Source organism: Pelophylax lessonae (assembly GCF_965119305.1).
Source record: "Pelophylax lessonae genome assembly, chromosome: 2".
In the NCBI taxonomy this organism is placed as follows: Eukaryota; Metazoa; Chordata; class Amphibia; order Anura; family Ranidae; genus Pelophylax; species Pelophylax lessonae.
Window position 1 is genome coordinate 157,991,159 of NC_138769.1, and position 23,557 is coordinate 158,014,715.

A 23,557-nucleotide genomic window follows, 5' to 3' on the forward strand; every position below is an offset into this window, starting at 1 on the left:
CAAAAGTATAGCATGTTTTAATAAAAACAAAATGTCGACCTGTGTGGTTTCATCTAAAAAAAAGCAAATTGGTAATCAGAAGGGTACCAGAGACCGTGGATTGATTCAGTCATTAAAGCCCTCCATCATCACTCCCTTTTTCATAGAACGATGTACGGTAAAACACACTAACAGAATATCTTACAATGAATGGACATGACGGAAGTCTAGTTATCACATAAATATCAGGGAGCCCTATATGTTATTTTTGTTCTCTTTACTGTGTTTACACTAAATCATACAGAGAGCAGCATACATTTTTTTAGGGGATGGAGAGATGGTTAAAGCTGAACCCTGGGAACAAAATTCATTTAAAAGGCATTGTACACTTTCAAATGTTGTTTTTACCTGGGTATTAGTGTGGTTATAATTTCTGTGTTTGTTTGCCTTCTCTTGGAATGATGGGCTCACATTTTGTGGTTGCAGTTTGTAGTGTCATAGCTGATCAATTCCCCGATCTTCACCCATTAATCTACATTTTGTTATCCACATTCACCAGCGAGACCAGAAACTTCTTATCTGGGTCACATGTATGCCTAACCAATGTCCTGTGTTGAATCACAAACGTGCGCTAATTTTATTAAAACAAAAATCTCTTCGGGCATGGTAAGCTCAATTAACTGCTGTCAGCGGCACCAGCACTAGACTAAGAGATCCAGGTATTGTGGAAGCAGTTTCTTTACAGCGCGAGTCAAAACACAAGGCCCGCAGGCCAAATCCAGCACTCCAGGACATTTCATGTCTTCTCGCACCTCCCATGCATCTGCTGCAACCCCCTTATCTCTGCCCCTACCTTGTTTCAGCAGTCAACTGCAGGGAGGACAGAACTCCTCCGCCAGATCCTAAGCTTATTCCTTGTAGCCCCGGAGAGGCTCATCTCTGCCCCCCACTCCCTTCCCCATCCCAGCAGTAGAGGAGTACAGAACTCCATCTACAGGTTCTGTGCAGCCACAGCACTCCCTTGTCTCCACCTCCCTCTGGTCGCAGCATTCAGAAGAATTTTACTTTACAGGAAGTGCGGATAGTTGGGACTACAGAGGTCACGCATTACCTGTGCAGTGCCGTGCCACAAGCCTTAGGATTCTAACAGAATTTTTTGACACAGGAATGGGATGACACTCTAGTCTACACACTCAACACTCTAGAGACTCTGCAATAAATGACACCATGAAACCACATGAGGAATGCAAATCTCATGCTGGTGAATAACAAAAGGTTGCAGGCAGAAAAGGTTTATAATGCCTTAAAAAAAATATTTCTCAATGTCCATGAAGATAAAAAAAAAATCAATTTTGTGTGCACCAAAAGCATATGAAACCCAATTACCACCATAAGCATAACAGCGATATCACCACTGTGCTGTACATAATCTGTGCAGAGAGTAGATCTGTGTAAGGGACCCAGCAGGCTCGCCCATAAGAGGCTGCTCGCAGAAACCTACAGGAGGGGTGGCTACAAGACCAGGCACCCTGCACAAGCAGAGAGGACAGTAGTGATCAGTCTTAGATATAGTAAGCTCTTGCACAGAGGCAAAGTTTCATTCAAGATTATTGCACAGACATAGAAAAAATAAACACTTACAAAATTCAAGACATAATACGCAAGCCTCTTGTATTCAGACAATATTTGCTTATCCCAGAGTTCAGCCTTAAATACGATGAGGTTGGTATGAGCTCAAATGCAAATATGCTTTCCCAAAATACAGTTCATCTTATGAATGAATACACCGCAAGTAATGTTTACTGAACTGAAAGAATCCCTAGACCCCTGGATATACTAAGTGAAAACCAAAGTAAATAAGAAATTGGCTTATAGATATTGTAGTTTTATCTTGAAAAAAGCAGTACGCACAAACCTTTAGAGGGAATACATTAGGTTTTTGTACAGATTTTTTTTCTGTTGTGACTAAAAATAAAATACTGTATATAAAAATTTCATATTTTCCACTTCCAGCCAGCAAGCATGCAATGGAGTCAGTTTTCTATCAGCTTACGTAGTTATTTTATTGCTAAACTATGGACAGACTAAACTGATCTGCAATTCACAACAAATTTGAGAAAAACTATGGCTTTTTAGTTGGAGGGGGAAATAAATTATGCCAAGAGACAAATTATAGTTCCTTTATTAAATCTTGAAGCAACATAGCATGCACTAAGGTGAAAAAAAATGATGGAAAAAATCGGATTTTTGTATTTACCGTAAAAAATGCATTTCTCTGTGTTAAACGAACACAGCGCTCCATAAATCATAACTAGTGGGTTATATTGCCTCCTCCAGGAGTAGGATTAGGCAGAATAAAAAAACACCTGGCTACGCCCATGGGCCATCCTCAGCTGGTATATAACCCCCCTCTCTGCTCTAGGTAATGTTTAGTAGCAAGCAGTATTAGAAGTATCAGAACTCCATAGTGGGGTGGATGCTGTGTCTGTCGAACTCAGAGAAATGGATTTTACGGTAAGTACAAAAATCCCATTTTCTATTTGGTTTATAGACGGACACAGCGCTCCATAAATCTTAACTACAGTGCCAAAAGTAAAATGAGGGGTGGGGAAAATAACCCAAGGCTAAACAAAAGAGCCCTTAACCAGGACACAGGAGCCTTAACCGGGTCACAGGATCCCAGACTGAAAAAGGTTTAAAGAAAAAAAACACCCCTCAAGAGGGAACAGCTCCTCTTAAACCGCAGCCTGCAAAACTTTGTGACCAAAAGAAGCATCCGCAGATGCCAAAGTATCTACCTTATAGAATTTTGTGAAGGTATGCACTGACGACCAACTGCCTGCCTTGCAAACTTGTGATATTGAAGCCTGATGACGGAAGGCCCCAGAAGCACTTAGCGCCCGAGTAGAATGCGCTGTAACAGGGGAAAGGTGGAACCTGACCTTTAAAAGGAATAGGCCTGAGTCACCGTCTGTTTGATTCTTCTGGAGATGGTAGCCGAAAAGCGGCCAGCCCTTTTCGTGGTCCGTCCGTAACCACAAAAATTGAGTCTGACCTCTGAAAAGGACTCAGCAGCTGCCAGATACACCCAAATCGCACAAACCACTTCCAAGGTATGCAAAGCAAATTCCTTGGAATGAGCCGGCTTTGGACACAAGAAACGCACTACAATGTCCTCATTCAAATGGAAGTCGGAGACAACTTTGGGCAGGAATGATGGACAGGTCCGAAGAACAACTTTAGCCCTATGGACCACTAAATAGGGATTGCGACAGGATAATGCCGTCAACTTCGATACCCTGTGGGCCGAGGTAATAGCCACAAAGAATGCCACCTTCTGGGATAATGTAGGCAAGGGAATATCCTTAATATTCTCAAATGGAGGTTTCTGGAGAACCGAAAGCACTACGTTTAAATCCCATGGCGGCAAAAGAGGCCGTACAGCTGGAGCCACATGTCGAACCCCCTAAATGAAGGTACAAACTAAAAAATGCATGGCTAGGGGTCGCTGAAAGAAGATTTACAAGGAAAACACCGGGCCCTTGATGGTACTCGGGGCCAACTTCTAAAAAAACGCCCCGTTGAAAAAACGTTAAGATCCGAGCCCCAGAAAAAGGATCAAGGATGAGCGCCAACCGATTCTCACCAAGAAATGTACGCTTTCAACGTACGATGGTATATTTTGCTAGAAATGGACTTCCTCGCCTTCACCATAGTAGGGAATCACTGATCCAGACAAACCTCTATTCCTCAGTACCTGGCTTTCAAAAGCTAAGCCATTAAAACCAGGGACTGTAAAGCAGGATAGTAGATTAGCCATTGGGACAACTGGTCTTCTCTAAGAGGAAGCCCAAAGGGATGTTTACGGCCACCAGGATGATTGGAAGAACCACGCCCTTGATTCCTTGCAGGTACTGCGGAAGAAGCCTGAGCCGAGGATAAAGCTGGCCTTGCTGAGGCCCTTGGATGCCTATGGCGTCTGTGCAAACAGAACTGTCTTGAAGGTGGATACCACCAGACTCAAAACTGTATGCAAATCAGGAGAGAGAACTGTGACAGCAGCTGGTGAATTACAGCCTGTGGTTCCTTAAATTTATCCAGAGGAAGGACCACCCTGATCAGAATTAAAATCAGACCTAGGTAATTCAATTCCCTGGACAGGAAAAGGGGGAAGCTTAGGTAGTTCGGACATCGTCTGAAGCTGCAGGATTTTACAGATCTCCTTGACGCTCACAAAATAAGTCCACAGGGCTGGAAATCAGTGAAGCTGTCCCCCCACCCCAATAATGGGTGAGGGCAAACGTTCATGCTGAAGGGGTCTTGTCTGCAGGGCCAGAGAAGCTAGCTGTGGGTCTACCAGACCAAGGTTGCTTGGAACCTCCCACGGAAGATTTGAAAGATCTATTTCCCATTTTCTCCGTCTCAGAAGGACAAAATAATTTTCTATGTGCTGAGAAGGAGGGCCCCCAAAGCACATGCCTAATCCTCACCACTGAAACAGATTTTGGACAGCACAGGAGCTGTAGCCAAAGGTGCATCACAAATAAACTGCAGCCCATGGACCAACCTGTCCACTAAATACACATAAGCAGTGGGAACCTGCTCAACCCCCAGGATCTGGCGCAAAAGCCTGGCCCATTCAGTTAGGGTTCGAGACACCGGGGCTGAGGCAAAGACTGGCCGCAATGCCGAACCAGCCATAGTAAACATGCTGCTGCCATGGCCTCAGTTTTGTTACCCGGGTCCTTAAAAGAGGGGATTCTTCTACTGGGATCATAGTTGCTTTAATCAACTTGGAAATAGGAGGGTCCACCACTGGTGGATTAGTCCACTTCTTTAAAAGTGACTCCTCAAAAGGGTAACGTACAGCAAAATGTTTGGGGCCCACAAAACAGTAATTTTGGCTGTTCCCATTCCTTTCAAGAAAACCTGTAAGGCACATAAGGAAACACCTTTGGAGTGCAAGGTGACTTATGCATACCAAACGACACAGCCACGTCTGTGGCTACATCAGCTGCATCCTCCATTTTTTAAGTCTCACTTACTGCACTGATAAGTGTGTCTACCAGGGCTTTCATTCGCTGCTGTGGCCATGGAGGGATCATCCTCACTATCAGATGGATCTGGGGGTGTGATATTAAGTCCCCCTGGACGGGCCGCGTCCATGGCAGCATCCGGCTCAGAATCAGATGAAACAGACTGAGCAGGGGAAGGCAGGGCACGTTTGCTCCTGGGCCTTTGCCCACATGCCACTTCCACCCAGGACAATAAGTACTACAGGACTGCCGCCAGTGCAACCATGGGAAGCTGGGGTTCCCAGGGACCTGCCACCTCCATGAGGGGGTCAGTGGGGGAGATGTGACCCTAAAGCTCCATAAGGAAAGGAAGAACTTACAGTACAAAAAACAATCTTTTTGGCACCACTAAAGTACCCCAAGGCTCAGGGTACCCATCAGCAGAGAGAGAGAAAGAGATAACAGGGTCCCCCAAAGACTCGCTCTACTGACTGGAGGATCACCGAGAATTCAAACGCAGCATCATCATGGATGCTATCCTTGTTCATATGTCCCAGGTACAGGAAGAGGAATTAAGGTGGAAGAAGAAGAGGAATTGAGGAGGAAGAGGAGCTTCAGGATCTCCACGAGGCCTGTGTCCTCCAGCATTCCAGTGACATCCGCTACACAAACATGGCCGCCAACCAGAGACCAGCTAGTCTAAGGGAAAATGGCCCCCCTCAGCTACAGTGAAGCATGCTGCCAGGATCTTTCCGGCACCCTCTGCAACGCTGCATACTCTGCAAGGGTACCCCGCAAAGGTAGAACACACGTTTAGTGGAGATTCTGCTGTGCATCCTGTACTGGGACCCCCCTGCACTATACCCACACTGCAAACAACAGGACATGCATCTTGGGGGGTCTCCTACACTGAGACCCCTCCAGACTATAAGGGTCCTGGGATAGTGTGTGTCCCGCCCTGGTAGAGTGGGGATAGCAGGGGAGACCCCAGGGGTCTCTACTGCATTCTCTGCGTTGGGACCCCCACCAGACTCCAGGTCCAGATGGGGGGAAAGGGAGTGGGAGGGAGAAGCCCAGCTCAGTGAGGGATTTAAGGATGGGAGGAGGGAACCTGCAGGCAGGTCCGACTGTCCTTGGAGGTTACCCGCGTCCATCCCAAAGAAAACGTACCCTTCCATGGTGCAGGTAACACTCCAGACAGAACTCCTCGCCACCAAAGTAGGGGAGCTGTCGGCGAAGGGACTGCTGTGACTCAAACTCAAGCCCAGTCGTATACGACCCTGCGAGACATTTAACACGCTGGCCAGCCTCTGTCCGTGAGGCTATGTTGCGGCCAAACTAGCACGTAGCTGCGGTGTGCACGCAATCGCTGGTGGGGCTTGGGGGACCACTGAATCTAGATTATCTAGCCCGTCGCCCAGAGCAGCAATTGATTGTAGATCTCACAAGAGAGAAAAAAAAAAAAAAAAGATTTAAGGAAGGAGAAAGTTGCAAGGACCAGAGATCCCTGCCAGGAGCCTAGGTCCTTACTCCTGACTAGACAGAATAAAACTGATTACCTAGAGCAGAAAGGGGGTTTATATACCATCTGAGGATGGCCCATGGGCATAGGCAGGTGTTTTTGGTTATGCCTAGTCCCACTCCTGGAGGAGGCAATATAACCCACTAGTTCTGAATTACGGAGCGATGTGTCCGTCTTTGAACGAAAGAGGAAAAATAAGCCATAAGCTCTAAATATGCAAAGCTCACTAATGTATAATCTTTGTCTAATAATCACTAATTTTCACTTTTTTTTACTACCAATACACTGCCTCACAATATTTTTCCTCCTTCGTAGTTACAAAGCAATTTATTCAAAAGGAAATAGTTCACATTTCCCACACCTTATGATGCCTCTAACACAGTTATTGCCATGCCTGGTTGAGTCTAGCCAGTCAGATATAATTGTGCGAGTAAGAATTCATGTTAAACAGAATCACAACACAAATGCAGCTGCAGGTACCTGCAGTGTCAGCCCACACACAAATAATGTGCTAGCACACAACACAGTTATTGGGCAGATTAGCTTGTTTCGAACCTTATTTGCTTTGAACAATCAGGAGTTGCATTCAATGTCTGATTATCAGGCCAACAGAGAAAGCTCATCAATACTAAGCAGCCAGGAGAGTCAATGCCATTGTATAAGCACAGCACTGACAAAAGTGTGCAGTAACTGGGAGATCTTCTTTGTTTTCCTGCACATGATCTGGATGTCACCTCTCTAGATGGCCATGACCAAAAATAATGAATATGCAATTGCAGAGTCTCGGTACTGTGCTATAGTACATGCTGCAGAAGTTCATGCAATTTTTCTCTTATGTTGGCTCTGATATTATATGCCATTGGCAATCCTCAAAGAAATAAAATTCAACAGGATGTACACTATATATGGCCAACACACAGATATTTACAAGCTGAAAAGTCCTCACAAAACACACATGCTCCTCTGCATTAGCATTTACAAGTGTATATCCCCCACAGCTATTAATTTGTACGGGCGGCTGTATGCAGCACCTGTGGCTCTCAGGACAAGAGAAAGCTCCAGACATTTTACGCCAAGGGCTTATCAGCATGTAAAAGTCCATATGAATGAAGCCTACGACAGTTCTCCCACCATGTAAATTTCACATAAAGGGTAAGGATTTTGTACCTTTGTTTTGATAGTTGTTCACAGAAAACATGTTGATGGCCATGAGCTGCAACATCCTTGCACTGCCTATAGGTGATGGACTATGCTGGAGCAGGGTCTGGAAATCCTTTAAAACCTTCTCAACAACCACATGGAAAGTTTCCATTCTAGAACAAAAGATGATTCAACCTTATCAGATCATAATATTCTTACCTGCACAACAATTCATAAAAGGCTAACTGGAAAATATATATGTAACTTAAAAAGTTTAAACGGTTTCTGATCACCACAAACTAAAAACGCTATTTCATTCATTTTTAATATTTAAAGTAAACTCACCCATCTATTCATGTCTCCATGCTTTATTTTGTTGAAAAATCACTTTAAAAATATAGCCCCCTCCCCAGCTTGTCTTGTTGCAGCCATTTTGAGTAAGGGCAGATTATTAATGTAGTATTTACTTCCTGGAATCCATATGCCTTTAGTTAGGGCATGCAAGTGGGAGGGTGTGCTTAACTGAGAAAGCCAATCCTCCCCTATTCCAGATGAAATGCCCTTGAAGACTCCAGGGAAGTAGGACATAATTTTGGCCAGGGCCTGAAACCAGAAAGCAATGTATAAAAAAAAAAAAAAAAAAAAAAAAAAAAAGTTTAAAAAACAAATCTAATATTCCTTCCTATCTATTTACTGATATTTACTTATGCTAGCAGCATGAGCATTAAAAATAGTTAATGGTGCTTGAGAGATGATTGGATCAGAGTGCTTCTGCTTCTTCATTGCCAAGTTCAAGCTTAAGACGGGTCCTAGACCAGAATGTACAGCTTTACTGCGGTGCAGACTGCAGAGAGGTCCAAGACCTTCTAATGTTGTCTGGCAGAGGTGTTTGGATCACAAAACTAGCTGAATGAAATTACAATTCTTCTGGCCCATTTACCAATTTTCAAATATGTATTTTATCTGTGCATTTATTAGCCCAACTTTCAGTTTTAACCACTTGCCAACTGGTCGTTGTACATAAACAACCAGATGGCTCACTTCTGAGGATGGGATTCAGGGTCAACAAAATCAGCCCCGGTGTCACAAGACCAATGTAGCCAGGAACAACATTCCTGATCACTAGCCATACCAGTGCCAGTGCCACCAGAGCCAGTGCAGCCATCAACAGTGTCAATAGAGCTAATTCAACAGTTTTCCTGACCATCAACCACACCAGTGCCATGTCCCCTCTGCCAGCCATCTGTACTGACCCGGCCTATTGATTGACTACGTCTCTGCCTGCCCTCTGAAGTGACCCATATGACTATGTTCTGGCGAAACATCAGTCCCAGCCATTCCCTGCAAACAACTGTACTCCTAGAACCACATTCGATCCACATGTGGCTAGAATGTCAGTTCTGGGCTCCAATAGCGCCGCTGCGCCGAACTGGATCAGGAAATAGACACCAGATTAGCTCCTCCCTTCTCCCTCTGTGCTTTTTCCGGCAGAAGGGACGCTGCGAGCCTGATCCACGAGCGCCGCCCCTTGTCAGATACTGTCCTGGTTCCAAAGAGCCTCCAAAAAGTGATAGGTAGTCAGGAAATTTGATTCCCAATTTATGCCCTTTGAAAGCTTGAAGGCACTCCTTGGATTTTGGACCCTTTTGCAGCTGGGCTGCACAATAGTCTCACGTATGTGGTATCGGGACCAACAGAGTGTTTTAGGGTTTAATTTTAAATAAGCCCATTCTGTGTGTGAGTAGTATCATAACTAACAGCTATTATAAAGAATTTTTATTTTCTCTTTTTTCACTTTAAAAAAAACCCAGAGAAAGAAATTGATATTCAAAAAAAGACTTATTACACCTCTAAGGTGGACCTTTCTGCCCTTTCCATAAAAATCAGCACAGCATAGAGCTCTGCAAGTTGATATGAAATCATCTTACATTCATTAATTATATTGTTTTTCCACTTCCTGGTTTCTTAAGACATTGGTAATGTCAACCCTGGCCATAAAGCTGCCATAAGGCTGCATCCTGGGAGCTTCTTTTTCCAGGAGTAGGACCTAGAATCAGACGGAGTTCCAGGGAGTAAAAGGAGATGGATTCATCTGCCCCTAGTAAACATGGCCACCGGGAGAACATTGGGAAGGGGAAAAAACAAAAGGTATGCGAAAAATAAAGAGCCTGCAATTACAACAGTACCCGTTTGTATATTGGCATTACTAAACATTTTCAAAGGATCCATTGTTGTAACTCTTATGATGGGGGGGGGGGTGTTCTTCTGTAAATATGTTGTGGAGTATCTACTTTGAAAAATGTGCACATTTTGTGGATGTTAATCCTGTCCTAACACTTCAGGGCCTCGAGAAAGGTTATAACTAGGAAAGCAGATGCAAAATGTTTTGCCCCTTGAAAGCCTGAAGGTGCTCATTGGTATTGGGCCCCTCCATGCGTGTAGGCAGCAAAAGTCTCATACTCCGGAAAAGATGTGTTTTGGCATGTCATTGTATACTTAGGACACAATGGCAAAATAACTTGTTAAAATTACGTTTTGTGAAATACATTTACATTTTCATCAAAATGTCCAAAAATAAAACAAATTGTGATAAAAAAATAAATAAAATCACAACTTTTTACTAAATACCCTGGAGTGTATTTTTCAAAATGGGTTTTTGGGGGTATTTGTACTGTGCAGGCTCTCAAGTCCTCAAACTAGACTGGCACTCAGAACATCAGGGCTGATACATTTTAAATATATACACCATAGTTTGTAGCTTCTATAGCTTTCAAACAGGTTCATAAACATTTGGCGTTTTCTTTAACCAAAGAAATGTAGTAGAATGCATTCTGCCTAAATTCATAAAGAAAGACTATTTGCAAAGTTTTATAGCAGAAACTAAGGAAAACAGGATTTTTTTTTCCAGTTTAGTCTTTTGCAATTTTATATAAATTGTTAAAATAGGATAGTTTTGTATGCTATTCTGATCATATAGCTTATCCCTTTGTTGTGTTATATACGTTTTATCACCAAGTAATGCTTTTACAGTAGTTGTCTCATTTAACACTAGGGTTAGGTTTCACTTCTGGCAAAGAAGGCGAAATCCTTCTGAAAATAAAAAGAAGCCTACAAATCTAATGATCTGGTTTGTTTATCAAGGTGGAAGAATCTTCATTTGATTCATCAAAATATGGCTGAATCTAGAAGGATCTGCTTTCCTAGTCACATAAGACTGTTCAGGTAGAACATGGTGGACTAATCCTTTATATGCAGGCAGCTAGGATGACCAAATTCCTGTCTATTAGATATTTAGGAGAGCTTTTGTCTGTGATAAAAATATGGATCATCAATGCAGCCTTCTACAGCCACTGAATAGAAGCCTCGGTGGTGATTTCTTATTTATCTTGGCGACGACAATGGGCTTCTGGGAACATAGTTTGTTAACTTGTGAATTAACAACTAGAACACACAGAATACTGCCAGAGCATTCACTAGAGGCAAATTTTAAAAGTTTTGTTCATTAGCCATAAGATGAAATGCAGTCTTGGGCTCCGTTCACATCTGCACATTCCGTGAACGTGCACAGAAATTAGTGTTCACGTACAACGCAAAAAAAGTGGTTTAAAATTTCAGAACCTTCGACAAATTTTTTTTCTACCTAAATGCATTCGCCGTGTAGCACCCTACAAGGTAGGTGCTAGGCAAAGTATAGTGGGCCTTGGCTGCCTAACAGCAGGGCCATAATTTTCAGCTGGGCTGTCATGTCTCCCAGGTGTTGCTATTGAGATAGGGGATTCTCCCCACTGGCTCCATGAGAAGGGTTCTCATCGGGCAGTGGAGGAAACCCAATGAGTGGCACATTCAGGCCTGTATCTACCCCAGAAATGCAGATTGTGCCGCACAGGATTCTGGGAGTGGGTATACGTTTGAGGGGAGCGCATGACACAGCATCTTTGGTGGGAAGCAGAGTCACAGGAGGGAGAGTACAGCTGTGTCTCTCCGCCTGTCAGTAGGATTGGGTGTCCTGAGCGGCTTGCCTAAGGGTATAGAGAGCCGAGCTGAGCTGCAGAGAGAATCCGGTGTGCCGAGGACCAGCAGAGTTGACGGGGCCCAGTTTCATGAAAGCATTCCAAGTTTGTGAGTACTGCAACTGCCCCTGGGGGTCTACCTAGCTGAGAGGGGACCGTTCCGGTGAAGATCCAAGGGATCCAGGAGCATGCTAGCGGTAAAGGGGGTGCCTAGTGAGAGGACCCTGAAGTGCTGAGGGGTGCCTGGTAGAGGACCCTGAAAGTGTAAAGGGGGCGCCAACGGTTGGGCCCTGAAGAGTTATGTTTACAGTGTGCAGTGTACAGTGTTGAGAGTTGCAGCAGCACAAGCAGTTACAAGGAGCTACCTCAGTCAGTGAAGGGCTGGAGAGAGCTGTTCACATGACTTTTGAGCTAAACAGAGTGTCAAGAGTCAAGGCTTACTACAGTCCAGGATCTTTTGAGTTAACCAATGGTGTTACAAGTCAAGTTCTAGCACAGTTCAGTGATCAAGCATTTTTCAAGCTTCAGTAAGCGTTGGTCGCATCTAGCTGGCGTCAAGACAGCGCTAACAGTCATTTTTCTGCAAAGTGTCCCAGTTGTACCTAGTTGAGCCAGACAAGTATCCCACTCATTCCCTTCTCCCATCCCCATTTTCAAATAAAAAAACAATCCAAAGATGCCGGAATGGCCATATTCTCAACTCTCACACACAGCTTAAATGGGCTGAAGGTGTCACCGGTAACAATGGCAGACCCATATCAGACCCAATGCCCGGAAAACCTGCTACATCCGCAATAAAGTAAAAAAAAAAAAAAAAAAACCTTCTGCAAGTAGCTCCCCCCTGAGCACGATGCAGCAAAAGGCACAATAGCAGCTTGCTTTGGAGGCACTCAGCAGGGAGGAAAGGCTAGGAACACTTTGCACTGAGCAGGTAAGTATACCATGTTAATTTTTAATAAAACTGAATAATTTACAATTTACTTTAAGCAAAAATCACCCCAACTAAACCAGAGAAAGCAGAAAAAAAAACTGCCAGAGGCCTTAACACATCTCCACCCAAAAGGATAAAAAAAAAAAAAAAAAAATGTTTTACCTGTACATTTTATGTCTAAGTACAGTAAAAGACATGGGAAGAATCTTCATAAATCATGGGTTATATGTATGTACCTTAAAGTGATACTAAACACACACTATATACATTGTCCTATTTCTGCATGTGGATGACACTAATTTAAAAAAAAAAAAAAAAAAAAACACCATCTAAGTTTAATTTCCCAATCAATATACAGCAGTAACATGACCTAGCTCTATACTAGCCTGTCTGCATGGAAACCTAAGGAGGAGCTTCTAATCCTCTGTTGCTGGTCACATGTTTAAAAATAATAAAAAAAAAAAAAAAACGCTTTTGGAATATAGTTTAAAAAATCAAATATATATTTGAAAAAATATATTTTGTAGAAAATAACAAGGCGTGGGCAGATTTCTGCCAGACACAGGCTTTTTCACAGCCCAGCAGCCTGTGTCTTAGAAAGAGGGAGGCAAAGCCACCATTAAACTACATGTAATATCCCATCCCCATTGTGTTTAGCTGGTTAGTGGGCATAGAGAAGGGAAGGAGTGGGCCATCATTTACCACTGTGTATTTGCCCACATATGTGACTCTATAGTCACATGTGCTGCTCAGATGTGATGGGGAGGAAATGCTCAGCATAGATATTGAGTATGTGCAAAGTTGCCACCTTAGCTCCAAAATCCTTAGCTGCATTGAGAACATGAACGGAGGGTAGCGATAGAGCAGAAGGATCCACCAGCTTTTTTGTAGAATCAGAAATTAGAAATCGTGACCGAATAAGTATGAACAGCATGTAAAACAGCAGTTGATAGTTTCCCTGAACCCACACCTTAAAAACTAAGTAGACTGAACACTGGCAAAGTTCCCCCATAACCCTACTAGACTCCGAGAGTCCTTTTGCAGCAAGCAATGCAGAGCAAAACAAGGAATGGAAGGGAGTGTTGGCATGTCTTGCACTCCAAGACATAGAGTTTACAGCAAGTCAAAGAATCTTAATCATACAGTACAGGACACAGGCAGAATATACATACACCATGGGATATCACCAAGAAACAAATAAAAAGGGTGAGCAAAGAGGCACACAGAACTGTGCATAAGGCCCAACAACAACCGGCAAAATACCCTTGAGAACAGTTGCTAGAATCTTATGGCTGAAAGTTAAATCAGCAGAAGATTGGGTGTTCACTTGGTGAAATGTGAAGATAGAAGTGCAGGAGGAAATTTTGCTTTTAGAATGTAAGCTTTTGCAATCAGATTTTGTACCCATTGTGCAATGGTGGCCTTTGAAGCAGAGTGTCCCTTGTGGGGGCCAGAGAACAGACAATCAGGGAATCGGTCCGTCTGATTGGAGCAGTAGTGTTTAGGTATTTTCTAATGGCTCCGACTACGTTCAGGCAATGTAGAGAGACATCCTTAGGATGCTTAGGAGCAGGGAATAAGGATGGGAGCACAATGTCCTCAATGAAGTGGAAAGTTAAGGCCAGGTTCGGAAGAGAGAATGGCCTTTAGCACAAGACACTGTGAAGGATGAGGAAAGGCTCTTTACAGGAAAGGGCCACCAGTTAAACACAAAAGGGCTCGTTCACATTGGCCCACTCTGGTTTGGCCATAACGCGGCTGCAGCGCAGTGTACCTGCAGTTTTCATGTGGGTTACCTGCTGTTTCCTTCAGACTTCTATTATGTCTGTCGTTTTTGGTGCATTTTCTGAAAGTGCACCAAAGATACAGCGAGCAGAACTTTTAATGCACTTTTAGAAAACGCACCTAAAATGCGGGACATAATAGAAGTCTATGGGAAAATGCAAGTAACCCACACAAAAACTGAGCACATTGGGCTGCTCCAGCATTGCAGCCAAACCACAGTGGAGCAGTGTAAAAGCACCCCAAGAAGGGATAGTGACCAAAAAGTCTACTTTGTTCGAGAGATCCTCTAGAAGGGATATCCCTTATCTGTTCATAAGATCCCAAGAAAAGACACAGGGTGCTGCAGGGCTTAACATACATCTCTTCTACACCTTGAAGAAAGGTTTTTAAAGAGGCAAGTGAAGCTAGAGGCCTTTGAAAAAGAATGGCAAGGTAAAGACCTTTAAGAATACTTAGGGCCAAGTTCTGGTCAAAACCAGATTGTAGGAAGGCTAGAACCAGATTGTAGGAAGGCTAGAATGCAAGGTACATTTTTCGCTGGGACTTAAGTGCCTGTGTGCACAGTAGACAAAAAAAAAAAAATCCAGGTGTGATCATATACACAGTCTCTTTTGCTTTTAGCAGGATTGTCTCATGGCACGTTTTAGACAGGACAGAGAGGAACCAGGTAATGTGAGTCCAACCGTACCAAGGAGGGGCCCGCGTCCACCCCAAAATCCGCCAGGAGAAGGAGGTGGGAACATTTACTCACCATACCGGAACAGGCAGGCGCCATCTCCTGACAGTACCCTTCTCCGCCAAAGTGGGGGGGGCTGTCGGCCAAATAGGAAAGCTGTGACTCAGGCCTAGACCTGGCCGTGTGCGACTTGGCGAGACGTTTAACCACTTTACCACCGGAGGATTTTGCTGTCTTACGTCCAGGCCACTTTTTGCGATTCGGCGCTGTGCGACTTTAACTGACAATTGCGCAGGCATGCGACGCTGTACCCAAACTAAATTTACATACTTTTTTCCCCACAAACAGAGCTTTCTTTTGGTGGTATTTGATCACCTGTGCGATTTTTACTTTTTGCGCTATAAATAAAAAAAAAAGAGCGTTTATTTTGAAAAAATATTTTTAACATTTTTTTATATGAATTGTTTTCGGTTTGGTAAAAAAAAAAAAAAAAAAAAAAATCACAATAAGCGTATTTGATTGGTTTGTGCAAAAGTTATTGCATTTACTAAAAGGGAAAGATTTCTGTCATTTTTGGTGTTTTTTTTTAACACGTAATGGCGGCGATCTGCGATTTTTTTTGCGGGACTGCGACATTGCGGCGGACAGACCGGACCCTTGACTGACATTTTTGATACTTTTGGGGGTACCAGTGACATTTCTATAGTAATCAGTGCTATAAATATGTACTGTTACTATAAAAATTACACTGGCAGGGAAGGGGTTAATTTTATTGGAGAGGGAGGGGTTAATGTATGCCTGGTGCTTACTAACGTGTGTGGGGGGAGGTGACTGAGTGACACAGGGACAGAACTATGCTGAACACTGCAATCGGTCACTCCTTGTCACTTAGGAGATCCGCCCGCTCTGTTTACACAAGCGGACGGATCTCCAAACTCGATTCCCCAACGATCGGGGAAGAGCAGCGGCGATCGCCGCCGCTCCTCCCCTGGCCCGACTCACGATGTGACTGAAAACAGCGGGAGCCGCCTACAGGGGGAGGAGCCCAGCGACGTAGGTCTACGTCGCTGGACGGAATCGAGCCACTTTGCCGCAGTACGGTCAACGTGACCGGTCGGCAAGTGGTTAAGTCGCGGGGCCAGCCCACGTCCAGTGGGACTATTTCACGGCCGAACCAACGCAGAGCTAAGGCCTGCACGCGCTTGTTGGCCGGTTGGGGTGACCACTGGATCTATACATCCAGCCCATCGACAAGATCCGGCATAATTGCTTGAAGATCTCACAGGATAAAATCCGAAGAAAAGCCAACTAAAAAAAAAAATTATCTAGAGAAAAAAAAAAAAAAAAAAAAACTTTGCCAGGACCAGAGATCCCAGTAAGGAACTAGGTCGTTACTCCTGACTAGGCAGATTAAAACTGACATCCTATGCAGGAAGAGAGGATTTACCCCCTGGGACTGCCCATAGGGATAGCCAGAACTTTTTTCTGCCTAGTGTCTTACTACGGTAGGGGGCAGCATAACCCTACTGATATGGATCAGAGACTGCGTCCGTCAATGAACGATAGAGAAACCGCTTTTTTTACCCATTTTTTCAAAGCCGTTTTTTTTTCCCCCCAAAAAAAAAAGAAAATGGGGGGGGGGGGGGGTTAGTGTGAAATGTTTTCTTTTACAATGATAAATATATCTAGGACATACAGTATCTCACAAAAGAACCCCTCACATTTTTGTAAATATTTTGTTATATCTTTTAATGTGACAACACTGAAATTACACTTTGCTACAATGTAAAATAGTGTGTGTACAGCTTGTATAACAGTGTAAATTTGCTGTCCCCTCAAAATAACTGAACACAGCCATTAATGTCTAAACCGCCGGCAACAAAAGTGAGTGCACCACTAAGTGAAAATGTCCAAATTGGGCCCAATTAGCCATTTTCCCTCCCAGTGTCATGTAACTCGTTAGTGTTACAAGGTCTCAGGTGTGAATGGGGAGTAGGTGTGTTAAATTTGGTGTCATTGCTCTCACTCTCTCATACTGGTCACTGGTACTTCAACATGGCACCTCATGGCAAAGAACTCTGAGGATCTAAAAAAAAAAAAAAAAGAATTGTTGCTCTACATAAAGATGGCCTAGGCTATAAGAAGATTGCCAAGACCATGAAACTAAGCTGAAGCACGGTGGCCAAGGCCATAAAGTGGCTTAACAGGACAGGTTCCACTCAGAACAGGCATCGCTATGATCGACCAAAGAAGTTGAGTGCATGTGCTCAGCGTCATATCTAGAGGTTGTCTTTGGGAAATAGACGTATGAGTGCTGACAGCATTGCTGCAGAGGTTGAAGGGGTAGGGGATCAGTCTGCCAGTGCTCAGACCAACGCCACACACTGCATCAAATTGGTCTGTATGGCTGTTGTCCCAGAAGGAAGCCTCTTCTAAAGATGTTGCACAAGAAAGCCCGCAAACCATTGCTGAAGACAAGTAAGCTAAGGACATGGATTACTGGAACCATGTCATGTGGTCTGAGGAGACCAAGAAAAACCTATTTGATCCAGATGGTGTCAAGCGTGTGTGGCGGCAACCAGGTGAGGAGTACAAAGACAAGTGTGTCTTGCCAACAGTCAAGCATGTTGGTGGGACTGTCATGGTCTGGGGCTGCCAGCACTGGGGAGCTACAGTTCATTGAGGGAACCATAAATGCCAACATGTACAAGCAGAGCATGATCCCCCTCCCTTCGGAGACTGGGCCGCAGGGCAGTATTCCAACAAAATGACCCCAAACACACCTTCAAGATGACCACTGCCTTGCTTAAGAAGCTGAGGGTAAAGGTGATGGACTGGCCAAACATGTTTCTAGACCTAAACCCTATTGAGCATTTGTGAGGCATGCTCAAATGGAAGGTGGAGGAGCACAAGGTCTCTAACATCCACCAGCTCCGTGATGTCGCCATGTAGGAGTGGAAGAGGACTCCAGTGGCAACCTGTAAAGCTATGGTGAACTCCATGCCCAAGAGGGTTAAGGCAGTGCTGGAACATAATGGTGGCCACACAAAATATTGATGCTTTTGGATCAAATTTGGATATTTTAACTTTGGGGTGTACTTCCTTTTATTGCCAGTGGTTTAGACCTTAATGGCTGTGTGTTATTTTGAGGGGACAGCAAATTTACACTGTTATACAAGCTGTAAACTCACTAAATTACATTGTAGCAAAGTGTAATTTATTCAGTGATGTCACATGAAAAGGATATAATAAAATATTTACAAAAATGTGAGGGGTGCAAACACTTTTGTGAGATACTGTAGCATTCAAACTATATAACATGAAGACCTTAAATGAAAGATTTATAAGCTTTTATGTAAAGTTTTAAATGATTGCAAGTTCTCTCAGCTGAAGACAAGCAAACCCTAGAATACAATTGAACACTGTACTCTCAATGCAGTTCTCAAAATAGGGAAATATGCATATCTGCCACTAGGGGCAGAATTAAACACAGAGCCCAGGGGGATCTTATGACAGGGATAAAGACCCTATGTGATTGAAATAATTTGGTTATCCACCCAGCTTCCTTACTGCTTAATAAGGAAAATTATCTGGAAGAAATGTCTAAAAGTATGAAATATTGAAAAAGAGCCCACAAATTTGTTTTAATTCCAACTTGAACGAGTCATTGTCAGAGGATACAAGGATGGGATTATAGGTAAAAAAGAAAAAAATGACTCATACCGCTAGCCCCATGAGTGCCGAATTTTTAATATCTGCCAAAAGAGCATAAAAGTCTAGAGAAGCCCCCTGGTAGACCCATAGTGAGTGGCATAGATTTAATCACTTCACGGATAGGGAAATGCATTGACTTTTTCTTACTGCCATTGGCACTCCTGCCTATCTTAACCACTTTAGCCCCAGCCCTATTTCGGACACTTTTTGTTCACAAGTTAAAACCAGTATTTTTTCCTAGAAAACTACTTAGAACCCCCAAACATTATATATATTTTTTTAGCAAAGACTCTGGAGAATAAAATGTCGGTCATTGCAAAATTTTTTGTCACGCGGTATTTGCGCAGCGGTCTTTAAAACGCAATTTTTTTGGAAAAAATTTGAAAAATCACATTTCACTGCATTTAAAAAATACTAAACAGTAAAGTTAGCCCATTTTTTTTGTATATTGTGAAAGATGATGTCACGCCGAGTAAATAGATACCAAACATGTTACGGTTTAAAATTGCGCCCCCCCGTGGGATGGCGACAAACTACGGTCAATAGAGATCTCAATCTGCGACGCTTTAAATTTATTTAACGGTTACCAGTTTAGAGTTAGAGTGTAGCTCTTTTTTTTTAATTATTGCTCATGCTCTGGCGATCGCGGCGATACCTCACATGTGTGGTTTGAACAGCGATTTCATTTGCGGCTCGACTTGCGTATACGTTTTTTTTTGTGCGCGAGCTAACGGTGACGGGGACGGCTACATTTTTTTTTTTTTTTTTTCCTATTTATTTTTTCTTTTTTTTTAAACTTTATTACAGGTTTTTAAAAAAAAAAAAAATCTGATCACTTTTATTGCTGTCACAAGCAATGTAAACATCCCTGGTGACAGCAATATGTCGTGACAGGTACTCTTTATGGAGGGATCGAGGGTCTAAAAGACCCTAGACCCCTCCACTACACTTCCCTGTATGCAAAACGCCGAAAACGGCATTTTTGCATACAGCCGTTTTTCAAATCTGCCGCCTTTTGCAGCACAGTAACCCGGACGTGACGTCATGGACGCCGCCTCCGGGTTACGTCATCGGAGACCCGATCGATGCCGTTTCCGGCATTCATCGGGACTCCATCCAGCCGGCGGACGTGCCGGCTGGGTGCTCGGGGCTCCCGGTGGGACGGTAGCCCCGAGCAAAGCCGCGGAAGGCGGCGGGAGGGGGGGGACGTCCCCTCCCGCCCCCCCGGGTAACGATCGAGCGGCTCCCGAGCCGCATCGATCGTTACCGACGGAAAGCCGACCGTCGGCTTCAAACAACGGTACCGGGATGATGCCTCTAGCTAGAGGCATCATCCCGGTATAACCCCGCAAAGTCTGATGACGTAGAGGTTACGTGACTGGTAGTAAAGTGGTTAAGGACACAACCCAATGTATTAATGAATAATCACATATAGTAGAGGGGGATATTTTATTGGTGACAGCTGATGTATCCTCCTTATATACCGGCTTACTGAAAAGGTTCCCATTAAAACAGAAGCGTTTCATCTTAGAGCTATTACAGTTTGGGATGGAACACAATTATTTCTTCTATGGAGGCAAGTAAAACAAAAAACAGGCGTAGCGATGGGGCCCAAACTTGCCCCCAGCCTCGCAAAATCTGTTTATTGCACTATGGGAGGAAAGGTCCATTTTTTCCTGTAGTAATTCTAATCTCTTTTTTGGGGGGCAGTTTACAGACTATGCCCTGTTTTTTGTGGAGGGGTGATGAGACCTCCCTGCACAATTACATTGGGAGGTCCTTAATTCCAATACTTGGGGAATCAAATTTAGGTATTATTGGAGTTTTGAGTCTATTAACTATTTGCATTTGGTTATTTCGAGGGAGGGCAATAGTTTTGTAAATAAAACATTTATTAAGACCACAGACAAGAATGGCTTCATTTCATTGGACAGTTGTCACCACCTTTCTTGGTTAACATCTATCCCCAAAGGCCAATTCAGACAAATACGTTGCAACTGTTCTAAATTGCAAGCTTATCAAGAGCAGGCCAGTACATTGAAAGATTTTTGCAGAAGGGGTATGACCCAAGTGATCTGGAATTCGATTAGTCATCTGTTTTTTACCGTTGTGTTTAATCATAAACACAGTAATGGAAAGTATTCGATTTCTACTCTCCTTAAGGTCCATTCTCACTATTGGTTGATTATACTTTTTATGCATGGGAAGCAACTTTTGTAGCTTGTTTGAATATATAGTATATTCGTTGAGAATTTTTGGAGAAAATTTCTTAGAAGGAATGGTTTAGAAAAATACTTTTCAATAATCTATGCGATAGGAGGCAAAAATATTTTTGTAAAAACCACCTTTGTATGATTTTGCAAAGAGTCGGTAATATACAATCATTTTATTATTCCACAATACATTTCATTTTTTATGTAAAATACCATTTGGTATCATTTTTTATTAACATTCTTAAACGTGCATCCCCGCAGGGGTTATAACTTTTTGGGATTAGTTTATCCTTTAATCTATATATCATATATATATATATATATATATATATATATATATATATATATATATATATATATATATATATATATTTGTGGTCAGGGAATAGAGCCGAGATGTAGAATATGATATAAGTAGATACCTACGGTAGTAGTATGCCAAAATCGTCGTTCAGGCAGGCCTGTAAAATAAAGAGGGCCTGCCAAGAAGGAAGAAGAAGGGAATGTTGTAGAAAAGGGGCAGAGGTGGGAGAAATAAACGGATCCTGCAACAGCCCAGAAGAGGTGGGGGGCCCGACCTTAAGTAGGTGGCTCCTCCCCTCCCACAACTGCAGGCTCCGCCTTCCCATTTGTGGTCAGGGAATAGAGCAGAGATGAAGAACATGGCATAATTAAATAACTACGCTAGTAGAGTGCCAAACCCGTTGTTTGGGCAGGCCTGTAAAATAAAGAGGGCAAAAAGAGAGTGTGCAAGCAAACTTTAATACAAGTGCATCGTATACAAAGGGGAAAGATACACCGAAAGTCATTTGGCTAAAACTCGGAACGCCTGTCTGAGCTCATCTTTAGGTTGGGGTATGTACCTGTAATAAGTGTAGGATTTCCACCACCATAGTCTTTTGATATGCACCAGAATGCTATGGCTGGAGGTTGCCGTGGTTGCCCCTATGCAAAACAAATGACCAGAGAAGGCAGCGGGATCGCACCCTAACTTACTCAGCAGGGTTCTCAAGTACTTAACGAACCTGGGCATGGTGAGGCCTGCTGTGGAGGCTCAGCAGGGGAGCATCACTGACCTGACCGCTACCCCCAGATAAAGACGGTCTAACAACTGGGCACCATTTCTTTTAAGAAGGATACAGTGGTATGTCGACTGGTGGCCCCAATTGATTGGTCTTGGACTCCCGGTGTGTCAGGACAATATGATGGTCAACCTTAACTAGGTCTGCCCTCAACATGGTGGTGCCGAACGAGTTCCCCACGGTGAACTAGTTTGGCTGCAGGAACCCGTAGAAGGCCAGGTACATGGCTGTCTTGATGGCATCATTGGTCCTTGCCTCAAACGGCTTGGTGTCCAACAAGTCGGACAAAGCCCAGAACCTGCTGCCGTCAACGAAACGTGGGCTTGCGGCCTTCCAACAGAAGGACGCCTTTTAAAATGTTCTTGATTGGACTTGATGCCATGAAGGTACTGTGACTGGGGTACATGTTGATGATGTGAAACTGAACACCGGAGAGGTAAAGTTTAATTGTACTGTGCGCAAGTTTCAAGTTCAAAAGGAAGAAGGAAGAAAACGCCATGATGGTGTCCAAAGACAACGGGTCCAAAATATTGAACTCCGTGATGAATCTGATGAAGAAGGTCAGAGTTCGCGCCTATGTTGTTGGGTGACAGTGCTGACTGGGCTAGCATGTTCCCGTGGGTCTTGAGAACAGCTAATCCAGGATGAGTTCCTGTAACAGCGGTGGTTAGTCCTGGATTTCCTCTGCCGTGGGATGTGCCTGGAAGAAGACCTGTAAACTAGAATGAGAAAGGGCATCAGCTGCTGTGTTAAGAATGCCTGGCACGTGCTCGCAAACAAAGTGGAAGTGCAATGTGGCAGCCAGCCAAGTGAGCCTTCTGACTAAACTCACGATGGTGAGGGAGGAGGACCACCCTCTGTTGATGATGTCACCTGTTGCCACGTTGTCGATTAAGCACTTTACGGTTTGGCCCGCCCAAAGGTGCCCCCATACCCTAGCAGCTGCTACTATGGGGTAAATCTCGAAAAGGCCCGAAGTGGAGTTGAAAGATGGCAGGTTTAAAGTTTCCGGCGGCCAACTATCCCTGAACCACCTGTTGCCCCAAATGGCCGCGAACCAGGCATGGCCCGCCACCATCAGTCCATAACACTGGGGAGCAGTCTGAACGGCGGAATGAACATGTTCATGCCATTCCAGTGGGCCAGGAACTTGCCCCATATGCACAAGTCCGCCCTGGCCTGACCTTCCAGTGAGATAATGCTAACAAGTGCGGAAGGCCCGGGAGCAGACTGAGAAGTCAAGACACAAAAGCGTGGCCTTGGGGAATGACCCTCACAGCGAAGTTCAGAGAACCCAGGAGAGACTGCAGATCCCTCCGTCTCGTGGAACCTCTGTGGAGGAAAGACTCAACGTCAGCCCTGATTCTCTGAACCTTATCTGCGGGAAGGCTAGCCTGCATGATGACTGAATCCAGGCAAATGCCTAAAAAGGTCAGCTTGGTGGTGGGGCCTATGATCTTGGCTGGAGCCACCGGAACCCCTGGGGTGGA

General features: G+C 43.9%; 1 protein-coding gene across 1 annotated transcript in view; it reads right to left on the reverse strand.

Annotated features, from left to right (window-relative positions):
• SMG6 (SMG6 nonsense mediated mRNA decay factor) overlaps positions 1–23,557 on the reverse strand; it is a 697,848-nt gene that overhangs the window by 531,990 nt on the left and 142,301 nt on the right. The window contains exon 10 of the mRNA XM_082247741.1: positions 7,684–7,829. Coding sequence (XP_082103867.1) covers positions 7,684–7,829 — 146 coding nt within the window. The remainder of the gene's footprint in view (positions 1–7,683; positions 7,830–23,557) is intronic.